The sequence below is a fragment of the Varanus komodoensis genome, unplaced genomic scaffold (genome assembly GCF_004798865.1).
Source record: "Varanus komodoensis strain SLA01 unplaced genomic scaffold, ASM479886v1 scaffold25, whole genome shotgun sequence".
Lineage (NCBI taxonomy): Eukaryota > Metazoa > Chordata > Lepidosauria > Squamata > Varanidae > Varanus > Varanus komodoensis.
The window spans coordinates 8086902-8100411 of NW_025335661.1; the positions used below are offsets into that span (position 1 = coordinate 8086902).

Genomic DNA, 13510 nt, shown 5'->3' on the forward strand with positions numbered 1-13510 from the left:
GATTTTTTGTGTTGTAAATCACTAAAATGATCATTCGGGGAATTTTGAGGTCTTCCGTCTCTAAGGATAGTGCTTGGTCATAAGGATTGTTAGGCTAAGGAAAACATGTATTTATTTATTACATTTATCCCGCCTTTTTTCCTCAAGAAACTAAATTCCTTAATTTTCCTTCTCTCAGCCCCAATTCACTCAGTTATTTTATTTTTGTGATTTTGTGGTTTTATTTTAGTGATCAGAAAGCTAACCCCTCCCCTAAAAATCAGCAGGAGTCAGGGTTGTTGAGTGAGATGGAAGCAACATTTTCTTTTAGATAGACTCTGTGAGTATGTTTTGCTTTACCCTTAAAATCTGATTGTTAAAATGGTCCAACACTAAAACTACCACACCACCCTGGCTCTCTAGATTGGCTTTCATTTCTAGAGAGGTTTGTTTGTCTGTTTGTTTAAAACATTTCTATCCCATCCTTTGCATAGCCTCAGGATGGCTTACGGTTTTAAACATCTAACACACCTTTCTTCTAAGATTGGCCTTCAAGGCAACTTAAAATAAATCTTTTAACATACATGTTAAAGGAAGCTTAAAACAATACAACCTACAACTCAAATAGAGAGATGAAATCATAAGCAGATCCATAATACTTGCTAACAAAGGCTCAGAAGAACAGGACGATTTAAACTTGGTATTTTAAAGATAACAATCTTGGTAGTGATGCCAGGTAAATATAGCTGGAAAAGAAGTTCCATATTATGGATGTCAACATAGAAGAGGCCCTATCTTTGGCCATTTGAAAACTATCCATCTTAAATAACTAGATCTGATTCATACTTGTAAATCTGTCTTGCACATATTGAGTCCATACTGTTTCAGCAGCTTTGTAGTGTCTTTGTAGCTTACAGCCTATTAGAACACAAGCATTTTAAAAATGCAAATATCCTCCAGTTCTTAGGCAGGTTGCAGAGACTGCCAAGCACTGCCTCTTATATCATGTTCAGTAATGGTTTTAAATAACTGGATGTTTATTATTTTGTGTCCCATAAAATGGAGTAGCTTATGATTGGCTTTTGTTTACAAAGCCACAGCTGTGGTGTTTACTTCCCACCCAAAAATTACCACAAAAAGTTGGTAAATAGAGTTACTAATAATACACATTGAAATCACTAATGAAAGAAATGATGTCACACTGATAGAGTCTCACAGAACATGACACAAATGTTGCAGACACAAGTCTGTAAGACCCATTAAATTACATTGCATTCCCAACATATACATATTCTAATGGATACTTCTAACAGTTCCTGAAATGATTCTTCATGCCACATAGGTGCTAATGTGCTTTAACAATGTATGACTTTTAGGATTAGTAGCACACATACAGTATGTAGAAAGCAGTAAGTAATACTTGATCATGCCTGACACTGCTGGACTATGTTTTTTTTTTTTTTAAAGATTTCTCACCCAAACCATAATTAGCTGATTGATGTGGACTTCTTAAATATGCCTAAATACTAACATAAGTGAGCTGATTATTTATGACTGTGGGTCATCTTGGAAGATCAGTGAAGTACTGAAAAACATGACCTCACTGTTTTGACTGCCTAATATAATTGTCTAAGCCAGGTGTTAATGATGAGGTATTGGTCTGAGCTGGAACTGTTTACATGGTAGAGGATCCCCAGCCCAGAAGGGTTTATTGCAGGTAACATCACTGTGCTGGCTAATTTGGTGGTGTAAGTAAATTACTCACGGGTGTACTGTTCAGTGTTTGGCAGCCTACTTCTTCAGAAAAGGAGAATGGGCTTGGGAAAATGGAGAGTTGTGTCTTCTGAAGTTTGGAGATAGGAGACTTCTGGAGGAGAAGCTGTTCAGCACGCCTAGGTAGTATGATAATGTTACTTTTCCATCAAAATTGAATTAGAGGCTATTGGAATTATATCCTCCTCGCATAGACTCACAAGTTAGAAAATATGAACTCTCAGGAGTTTGTCTCAGGACAAGCGAATAAAATTCAGTGCTCTGATGTTATTAGGTCTTTTAAAATCTTCTCAAAGATTGTATCAGATGAAACTATAATTTGATATAATTTGTGCCTGTTCACATGCTTTGTCCAGCAATTAATGATCTCAGCCCTGAATTCTTAATGTTCTTGGCCCATTAGTTTTGAAATCTTTACACTTGCCTTTCATTAAAAAACAGGTACACTACCATGCTCCTAGTAGCATAGACCTGACTTTTCTCAGCAAAAGTGTACAGGATTTGACTGCTAATGGTGGTGAATGTTGGAAGTCATAACATGGCAATACTTAATAACATCCATAGAAAATCTAAATGTTTCTCTCAAATTTGGAATAAAAGCCATAGAATAAGCATAGCTTATGGATGTAGGCATTTTGTTTGTATGCAGTTAAACTTTTGTCTTAGTATTTGCCAGAGCAGTTTCCAGGCCTGAGCTGTAATACATTTATTCACACGGTAACTGTATACAAATAATAGCTTTTCAAAAACATGGAAATTATTATAATGTTGCAGAGCAGTCATTGCCCATGGTACACTAATTTGTCCACCATTGTCTCAGGTCAAACCAGTTTTGCAGGTTTCCATCATGCTTTTAGCTGGGAAATCCAAAAATAGTCCCAAAGAATGTGCTTAGCGCTGACACTCCACTGAGTAGGTTTTGGTGTGGCTGCTATGAATGCGTCTTAGATGATGTCTGTGATGAGTTACATTTTTGCACAAACATCCATCATACTCAAAGATTATGGGAATCGCTCCCCTCCCTCTCTTTAGAGCAAACTATAGTGTAAGTTCTGTGCAAGCTAAATATAAGCTTCACTACTGATGAGACCAGAAGCTGCTTGTGTCAATCTTGCAGTTGATTGTATTGTTTTGGATTTAGGAAGAAGCTATAATGGAGGGCAGGACTATTAAGGGGCCTTTCCCCTCTGCAGTAAGTGTCATTTTGCACAAACACAGAGCAAGAGAGAGTTTGTATACTCAGAACTACTGATGCTGAATCAGTGTTAATTTTAGGGATTGTGTTGAGTGTAGTGAGACAGAGAAAATGATTCTTTGCATGACATGAACAGTTTTACAGTGTGCCTTTTTGCACTTCTGGCTTATGCAGGCTACCATTTATATATGTAATTCTGTCACTGTAGTTGTTTATTAGAGCTAGTAATTCAGAGATTCCTCATTTAGTATTCTCTGAAGATCTTGGGAACCGTTTGCTCATCCTCGAAGTCTCTTTGAACTTTCCTTGCCCCACACAGACTGCACTCTATGTAATTGCCCCTGTAGTGCTTTCCTCTTGACATGCTTACAGTTTACACTTCAAGAGGGAGAGTTTTTCTTCAGAGAGCATCCACAGAGGAAACAAGGGGCCCATGGACATGGAATGGTTGCCTATATAAAATGTTCCCCATGGTAGCTGTTTCCTGTAGGCTGCTCACCATGCCACTGGAAACCTTCCTTTTTGACATGTGTAGTGGTGGAAAGAAATCACTGATCCACATGCCCGGATAATGTCTGGGCAGTACATTTGCCCTTACTCCCTACGCCTTCCAAAAGAGGACTCTGCATGGCGCAGAAGCATGTTTTTGCTTGAAAACCACCAGCAGAGATACACTGGGATAGTATCCCTATGCTAATCCTTTATTTTCATTCTTTGGGATGAAAGTCATAGTGATGTTGAAATTGGTAAGGAAAGAAATGGAAGGGTCATATGTACAGCAAAGTTCTTTCCCTGACTTTGTATCCTTGTTTCATGTGTATTTGAAATGGCTGTTGTATTTTTGTGGTAAAAGTTCTTTTTTCACTCGCATCTAGTGAAACTGGGTCTCCTATGGAGTGTTACAATGCAGCATTGCTGTTCTGTGTGTGGAAAAACAAAGCAACCACACTGCAAGTAGAAAGACTGCTAGATAATGCATATACTGGACTCAGAAGCTCTTTGTGAACTTTGGGCGCACATGAAATAGTGTCCTGGCATTACAACATAATTGGCAAGACTGAACAGTGTTGTTAGGGAAGAAACAGTCTGTCATCTGTGGTGAATTAAAGCCAAACATGAAGCTAATGTTTGGTGCCAGATCAGATGTTACTCAAATAGATTATTAATCCACTTGATAAAAAGTAGGAAATGCTGGTTGTCCTCCAATAAAATATGAAATTATATTCATATCTCAGTCACATGTTCAAAGAGAATGTTTGCCCTACTTCTTTATCGGTTTTACACAGGTAAATTTTAATATTCTGAATTGATATTTTCATGCAGATAGTAATTGCTCTTACCGTTTACGGGTATGCTCATAAGAGACCTCCAAAGGTCACTTTTCTTTGGACTCTGAAAGTGCTTGGTTAGATATTTCCATAATAAAACACACATAGCAATAAAGTAAGCTGTTGACAAATGAAGGAAAACTTCCTAGGTAGACCTTTTTTCAGATTTTTGTGTTTAATTTTTTTGTTACCAAAAGAAAATATTTGTTTACTTCCAGTGCTTGCTTCTAGCCTGAATTTATAACTCAGCATCTATTGTAGGTTTTAAATGATGCCTAAAATAGTTGGTTTGGATTTTCATATACAAGCAAAGAATTGAATATGAAAATAACAGCAATAAAGCTTATGTTTAGCTGTCAGGATTTTCCTGGGTTCATCCTTTTCCAGTCATACGATGACTTTGTGGGGTTTAGGTTCTTTCTTGCTTGTTTAGTTAGTAACAACAAAGGGGAAGATCTAGAACAAAGATTGCTATAACTTTCCATAGGACTACCTAGTTCCTGATGACTCTAAGAAGTGGGATTAGAGTTCAAGCAGGAAGATGCTCTTGCATTCCTTCTGGATTTCCATAGCATCTAGTTCACCACTGTGTAGACAGAATACTGGGAAAAAATGGAACCTTGCTCAGATCTGCTATGAGTTTTATGATTTTAGAGATAGGGAACCTAGAGTTTTTCAAATGCTGAATTGCACCTTCCATCAGCCCCAACCACTATGGCAAATGGTCAGGAATGATGAATGTTGTAGTCTAGCAACATCTGGTGGATTGTAGGTTCATTACTGCTATGCTAAAATGTGAAATGCTTCTTAGGTCAAAGACTTCTAGCATCCCTATTCGTGGCCCCAGCAAACAGCATGAATTTAAAGAAATAATAAGAAATCACGGAGTTACTTTCCAGGACATTGTCAATACCATAGAACTTCTCTGCCAAAAAGATAAGCATTTGTCCATCATTCTGAATAGACTAATTAATGAGAGGGAAGATATGTTAGATAAAATAATTTACATTTGTCTAGCAATCAGTGGCTTCGTTTTTGAGGTTTCTAAAGAATCCCATTGTGAGAATCAGATTGAAACCTCAAAGCATTGGATTTTTGTATCCCTGGCACTTGGTAGATTCCTGAATTAGCATTACTAAACTGGATGGGATATGGGAGCTACAGGCAAGCTGGCCTTCCTTTTCCCATAATGGCCTCACCACACTGCCAAAGGGTAGGAATGGATGGCAATGGGGGAAGAGAAGAGAAACTAGACTAAATTCCAGATTGCCAGTTCATGCCCTCAGTGCAGTCTTGTGTCTTCTGAACCTAGCTAAGGAGACTTGTTTAGGTGCTTAACAAACTACACTTCATGGGTTCTGGGTTGTTAATTAACCACCCCAACAAGCCACTCTCACTGGGTTTGGATGTAACAGCAATGCATGCCTAGCAAGGATAATTAGGAAAATGAGCCAGTAGTGTTTAGCAAGCCACTGTAGCTGTTCACCACTTTTGTGTTTTTGTGGCTTCAAATCAGTCTTCAGAAGTTACATCTATAGTTGATTAGTTGTGTGTTCTTTATGTTCATCCCTGGCATATGTTAACTGCATCCCTTAAATTCAGTCAAATATTCTCTTCCCATTCATGACAGGGAGAGATGCTGATTGCTTTAAGGTTCAGGGAGAAATCCTATGGCCCTTAATCAGGCCATACAATGGTTCAAGCTCCCAACTCTGAAGTTGGAGATAACACTCTGACCTTCAAGCTGAGAACTGGAGCTCTGACCTCCTTCTCCCTTGCAGATGGCATGCAAGTAACTGGGCCAGCTGCCTCTCTTGTGTAAAGGAAAGAGCATTACTTCAGTGAGGAGTAAAAGGGGGCATTTCAGGGAGAGGGGAGGAGACCTGGGGAGGCTAGGGTACAAATCATCCAGAGGCCTCACCAGTCTTATTCCCTCCCGCTCCAAAAATCTTTCTCCCTAGATGGGGGGAAAAAAGCAAATCTAGCAAAATTACAGGATGAAGATCTCCTCTACTGCTCTTCTCACTCTGCATAGGATGCCTGTAAACCCCTGACATGGGGGCTTATGAAGGTGCAACCAGTAGAACTGTGTCCTTGATAAACAGGTTCTACACTATGACTATTCCATAAAGTCCTTAAAAGTCCAAGAAAATGCCTTTTTTGTTGTTGAGTGTACTATGTTAAAGTGAAACTTTCCAAACAAGTAACAAAGTTGTAAATATGATTCATTTCAAAACAAACAACAAGTAAGTAGTATTTCTGTGCTCTTCCCAGCTGACTAAATCTGTTATCTAGCCATTATGCTCAGGGTTAGGATTTTGGTTATGCTACTGATCTTTCCAGAAAAACAATCCTGTGCTGAATAGACCACACAATAGCAAGTTTAAGTTCTGAATTCAGCCATGGATTAGTACAAAAAAATGTATATCTATATATCTCAGTGGGCTTTCACTTTATTCTGCTTTAGATGAAACCCAATGTGACACAGAAAGTGCTAGATGCAGGCAAATAATCCCTAGGTTTCAGACCAGCCAGACAATAAACAACTCTGTAATATTCAGTACTGCAGCTTCTGTAGAGCCCATCTGTTTCAAAATAACCCTAATTCTGCTTACTATGCGGAATGCTTTGTTGACTGGGGTTTGTCCTACTTTCCTTTTAAGGTGTTGCCTGTGAGCCTCTGGTGCCCTCTGCTGGGAGATCTGAAGCATCAACTGGGGGCTCAGTTCATCTTATTCATTGGAACAGTGACTGTTAATCCTTGATTATTTAGGGGCAATAGAAAACTCTTAGATACACCAAAATGCAGGATAGTTTGGATGTCTTGCTTTTTTAATTTATTCCAAGCACAATGCACTCTATTGTGAGAAACCAGAGTGCTTCTGAAAAATTTATTAGCATCCTTACACTAGGGATAAGTTTTTTAGAGGTTATTTTGATGTTCTTGCTCAGTCAGTACCAGAGTGAAGCTGATAATACAGAGAGTAAATATTATAATTGATTATCACTAGTAACTTCCCATTTTAAAAGACCATAAAATAACACTTCAGAGAACCCATTAGATATAACATCTTTGAAAACTGTCAGGCATACAAAAACTATAGAGGTGCCTGAGTTTGACATCACAGTAACTTGATGTCAAACAAGCAACTAAAACACATCCTATTTGTAATTAGGACAAAGACAACATAGACACTCAACCTGGCACTGCTAACTTCTCATTCTCAGCCTGGGAATGAGCAGATAAACAGGAAACAGAGTGTTTATTTTGAGCATTTTCAGGTTTTTGAGTTAAAAAAGGAACCCCAAGAGATTGGGGCACACAATAACTGTTGTTCATCTCTCTCCTTGCTTGCATTCTAATATATTGGGGTTGGTGGCCCTCAAGTCTATCCAGCCATTATCCAAAGAAGTGATTTCTGTGTATCTCTATTAATAGTGTTTGCAACTAGAGCTCTGCTTCATGTTTTTGCTCCTTCAGTTCCTTACAGCCACTGCTCCATTTAAAAAGCTTCCTGCCTCTTCAGCTGTAAAAGAGATGTGCCAACAAGCATAAAAATTTCCCTACTGGATCAGGCTAAAGGAGCACCCAGTTCACGCCTGCATTTGCAATAGTGGCTGGCTAGATGCTTCTGGGAGGCTGAAGCAGTGCATAAAGATAGCAGCTCTCCTTGACCTTTTGTCTCCAGAATCTACTATTCAGGGTAGTGCTGCTTTTGACCAAGGAATTTTCTTTTACCTGTCAGACCTCTTTTTCCTATTAACTGCATTTTCTACAGATTTGTTTCGTTCTTTTTAACGCCACCTAAGCTATTGACCATCAGCAAATCTCAAGCTAGGGAATTCAAAGGTACCAAATACAGGTCCCCATCACCACTCAGAAGCCCACTCCAAATAAACCGTGCTTAACCACTAAGCCCCACTTTTCTACACATAACGTCTTTGGGTGATGGCTACAGTTTATACTGCTTCAGGGATGTGTGCTACTACATTATGCTTGCCAACAGTTCCTGTTTGTTCCTTTTTCCAAAACTGAACAAAAACCGTTCTAATTTCTAGTCAGCCCATTTTGACCACAAATGCAGCTTTAAATGTTCCAATGGAAGTTCCTTGTACCAATAGAAGAAATTGCTTTTGAAAGAGGGCACTTGCTTTCTCCCCCCAAGATAAAATATTTGGGGGTTGACTTTTCTATTACACAGAAAGAGAACATTGGCAGAGAATGAGATACAGGAGTGTGCATATTCATACCTGATTGGATTATGGTCAAAGTAGGGAAGTTAAAGTTGATGTACGTATTTTCAGTGTAAGAAATTGTGTGTGTGGGGGGGGTCATAGCAACAGCAAACTGCAGACAGTCAAGACTGCTTTGATTCAAAGTTAAACTTGCTGTAAAGGTCAGCATATAATATTAGCCACAAAAATAGATTTGGATCTGATATAATGTTAAAAGTCTTTGGACATCTGCTTTGTTGTAAAGTATTACATTAATTGTTGTTTGCTTCTCATTGCAGGTGGCAGAACAAGACATTACCTTAATGAGTGGAGATCTTAATGCTTCTGGCTTCCACAAGAAGAACCATCAACTGAGGGAATTAGAAGGCAAAGATTTAATTGATTTGAGAGGTGGTAACATTCTTGAGACTAACCTAAAATATATGAAGAGCTGCACGAGTGCCAAAACATTGGTTGTAGCTTCTGATTTTAAGTAGTTTAAAATTTCAGAACAGATGGTTTTCTTCAAGCCTTCTAACAAAGTGCATAGAGAATTTGTAATTTTTTTGTGTATAGCACTTCAAACTTGAAAAGGGTTGCTGAAAACCCTTAAAGGATTTGATATTCTAGGACAGTTTTGAGGCAGATTTGTGCAACTTCTATTCATTTTGGCAAGTCTCAGGAAATTTGCATTGTCAGCCCTTACACTTTAATACAACCTCAAAACATGTTGAATCATGAAGCTTAAACACATGGTCAGTGATTTCACTTTTCCTCTGGGATCTTAAATATATAAGTATTTATTGTTGAGACTATGGTGCTTTCCTATGCAACTAATATTCCTCCTTAATGCATATCAAGCAGAAAAGCAATGTAAAAATTCATCTGAACTTTGCAAGAGTTTTCTTTGAGATTTAGGGCAACAGGATGTGATAGTAAGTTCTAGATGTAGTTTAATTCTAAGTGACCATTTTTATTGGCTCTGGCTTGCCATCTTTAGAGTTGGTAGCTGGAAAGGTCCATTGTCACTTTGTGTAGAGTTTTGCTTCACTTTAGCTCTGGGCTGGCAACATTTCTTTTATCTTTCCTTTTTTTTAATTTGGCAATAAAGTAATAGTCATTGTGTGTGTGTATGTGTATGTGTGTGTATGCACGCAAATATGCAGCAACAGTACTTCATCCTCTTTGTACACCAGGAGCCCTGAACTTTGTATTATTAAACTATAAACAAGTCCAAGTAGGGAAACTTATGCTACCTTTGATCTTTTATCTCTCATTTGAAACACATTTTGATTATATTGCATAAAAACTATTGCGAATGTTTAAGAGTTGATTTATGCATCTTTCTATCTGTACATAAATATGCACACACATACATATGCACATGGTATCATAAGAAACAGCTGGTGTTAATGTGGCAGAAGTATAGTTGACGTAATCTGTTTGTCTTCTGGATTTCATCAGATCCTCAGACATTCAGCATGAACAGGATATTGTTTGGCTAGTCTTCAGTTTTGCATTTGCAATTTCCTTTCTCAATTTTATCTCAGGAGCAGCAAAATTCAAGATAATTTGGGGCTTTTCAAGTGCTGAGAAGCCTAAACTTTGTGATTTCAGACAATTAATAGCATTGTGTTTTGAACCTCTTGAGTCTGTGGCAGATTTGCAACCTGCCTACCTTAGGAAAACTGATGCTGTCCATAGTAATACAAAGCTGTTTTTGATCTGCCTTAAATATCACATGGTGAAGCAGATATACAAATTTTGCACTCTTGTGTATTCTTAAGAGCAGATAGTTCTTCATGCTGCTAGCTGTTTGTTTTTCCCATCTCACTCTTTGAGCCAAACCAGGTATGGCAGTAAATGCATCCACATATCGAATATGCACATCTTAAAAAGTGCAAGTAGCAGGTGCTGACTAGTTAGTAAACACTGAAATTATAGCAAATTTAATGGTGAATTTAACCCTTTGTTCTCTGCTGTGGTATTGATGAAAATTGCACCTTCAAAGCTGCAGTAGCATGAATGGGAAAGGTGCATTGAATGTCTAGTTTGTGACCAGATTCTGACTGTGTTTTGCACTTGCATTAATCAGTTTTTCCCCTACTAATTTTTAATGTTCTAAAATGAATACTTGAATAGAACCAGGTGCTTTCTATTTTTAGTAATATATCTTTTTAGTAAAAAGATTCTTTTTAAAAACCTTCTCATAAATAATTTGATACTTTGGTGTGTTTCTAGGAAGTAGAATTTTAGCTGTTTATCAATATCCATGAAACATCCCAGTTTAAAAGTACCTTGTCCTCAGTAATCGTGGTATGTGTATTAAATAGCATTCTATTTGAAATACAGAATAATTACACTCATTAAGGATGTTTTTGTGCCTCAAAAGTTTTTGTTAGCTTTTCTAACTGGGACATTGGCTATGTCATTCCTTAAGGTCTAGGGAGGTAATAAAACAAAAGTTAAAAATTATTTATATGTGATATTTGCATGCTACTAAAATGAAATCTCTAGGTGTTTCACATTAAAACATTCAAATTAGATTTAAAAAACAAATATTTAAAAATAATGTCAGCAGTGAGAATACAGAGCAGTACATAAGCAGTAAAAGATGAAGCAGCATTGTTAATTTAGTTTATAAGCCAAGGAAAGCGTAGGTAAGTAAGTGGGGGTTTTTAGGAGGCATTTGAAACATGTATCATTTTCTGACTTCAAGACTGCACAAGGAGGGTTTCTAGAGGATGGGTTCCACTACTGAAAAAAACCCACTGTTGAATATGAGATATGGTGACATCACATTAATTATAGAGATATCAGCAAGACTTGGTCTGCTGATCGTCAGTGATGTCTGGAAAGGGGGTCTGCTAGATATCCTAGTTCCAACTTGTTTAGTGTTTGTTATGACAATAGTATTGCAGTGACCCTAACCCTGACCGAATTCGTTAAATCTCCTGAGCCTGCAGATCATGGAGTACTCCCAGACTACATACCTGCTCCCTCAGAGGAAGTGCAACCCCATCAATGATAAGCAAGCAGTCCAGTTCCTAGATATCGGAACTGCCAACCCATAGTGCCTCACTCTTACTGGGATTTAGCTCATCCAAGCTGAAATTGCATGTAGGCACCAGTTCAAAGCATGCAAGCTTCAGATGTCACAGAGAAGTAAATTTGCATATCAGCACAGTGGTGGCACTTTGCCACAATCCTACTGACAGCCTCTCCCAGTGGCTTCAGTAGGTATTACCACTGGGGACAATGTGATCCCCTGTGGTCGTCCTCACTTTAGCTGTCATGGGGCCGAGGTACAGTCATTGACTGCTATTCTCTGAACCCTTCCCTGCAAGTTCAGTTGAATCACTGTAGAATAGTGCCTAAAATTCATTCATGGAGGCCATCCAGGAGGATACCATGGACAATGGTATCAAAAACTGCGGAATATCAAGAAGTAAAAGGATCATACTGCTCTCGTTCCTTCCTTCATTTAGTATATGTGTTTGTATTGTGTACCAAAGTGAAAGCCAAAATGCTATTCGCCTTGTGTGGATGAACTCCTTGGACTTCAGTTATTGGACTGTAGGTTAAGATTGGTCTTTGCAGTTTACCACCCTCACACCTGAACAATATGCCAAGGAAGCCCTGTCGGCACCATCAGTCCCTCAGCCTATGAGCCTTGGCATTAGCCAGTCTGTGCCATTTCTGTTGCTAAGCCATGAGAGGTTGGTTTGTCTAATCCACACTGCTCTGGTGCCTTTGGATTATTCTGGAGTGACTGCTGTGTCTCCTCTTCTTTTCAGCATACATCAGAATTGCCACTAGATGAGACTAGTGTGTGCATGTCAGCTATGGCACCTGTGCTTAGATTTCAGTGTTAGATCTTAGTGCATACCACTAGAAATTATTCCAGACAGTTCCACACAGGCCACAGAAAACTGGCATGAAAAAACATGGCCCTAGTTAACACTGTGGCTTCTTACTGTGCTCTGCCTGAAAGATTCTGGAGCAAATCTAAAACTATACCCTCTAGAGGGAGGACCAACAGACCTTTCCATACAAGGTCTGGGAGATTTTTCTCATTACAATAATCTCAGCTGTAGCCTGAGGGGGGAAAAACAGGTGACCTAGAGCTGCGCAGTGGCCTGCATCTGGTGGCTCTCAGAAGTATTTAAAACCTCCTTTAACCTCCACTGAAGTATTTGAATATCCAGAATATTATTTGAGGCTTTGCTCTGGGTACCTTGTTCTGAGACTTTCTGCACTAGCTTACAATGTGTATATGTACATTAGGTTGCCAATAGCAACACACAGACCCACTGTCAAAAGAGCATTGCCAAATTCTGGAATTAGTATTTTTTTGGCTATAGGTATCCTAGATTCTGTGTTTGTTACAAACACTTGGAAATAGCCAAAATCATATTTTCAGATTCTTAATGGTTGGTCTGTATCCCTTGTGCAGCATTGAGGCAAACACTTTTTTAAAATCACCTTTTGATCCTCAAGTGAGAATGAAAGACTGATTAGTTTGGAGCAAAAACAGGCATAATAGGAGAGAATGGTACTCATGGATGGTATGGGTGCCCCTCCATTTACTAGGTAACATTGCATTTTTAAAATGTAGTATGACATGTTGTTCCTTTAAAGTGGAGGATAGTGTTTCAATGATAATGTAAACACTGATTGTGAAAGTTACCATGGTAACAGCCCATTTGTCATGACAGCACAGCAAATTGGCATATAAAGCCAGACTAAACTGTCAAAGCACAAGAAGTTAGGAATGCGCAGACATCCATGCTCATTTTATTTTGTATGAAAACAAAATACATAATCTGTAGTTTTTCCTGTGCTGTTTGTTAGCCCCAAGGTCTCTGGCATGCTTCTATCTGTAACATTCAGAAGGCCGAGTGTGAAGAATTCATCATCTTCCCTATTGAAGGCAAGAGATGAACAACTGTTTTTTTCCTCATGACAATTTTGTGGAAACTCACTCACTTTAGAGTTCTGTTTGTAGATTAGTATTCTG

At 38.5% G+C, this 13510-nt stretch overlaps 1 protein-coding gene across 1 annotated transcript in view; it reads left to right on the forward strand.

Moving 5' to 3' along the window:
- The window catches only part of RHBDD1 (rhomboid domain containing 1), a 28113-nt gene extending 17148 nt beyond the window's left edge, over positions 1-10965 (forward strand). Inside the window, exon 7 of the mRNA XM_044432835.1 lies at positions 8790-10965. Coding sequence (XP_044288770.1) covers positions 8790-8830 — 41 coding nt within the window. The 3' untranslated portion in view covers positions 8831-10965. The remainder of the gene's footprint in view (positions 1-8789) is intronic.
- Positions 10966-13510: the final 2545 nt, after the last annotated feature.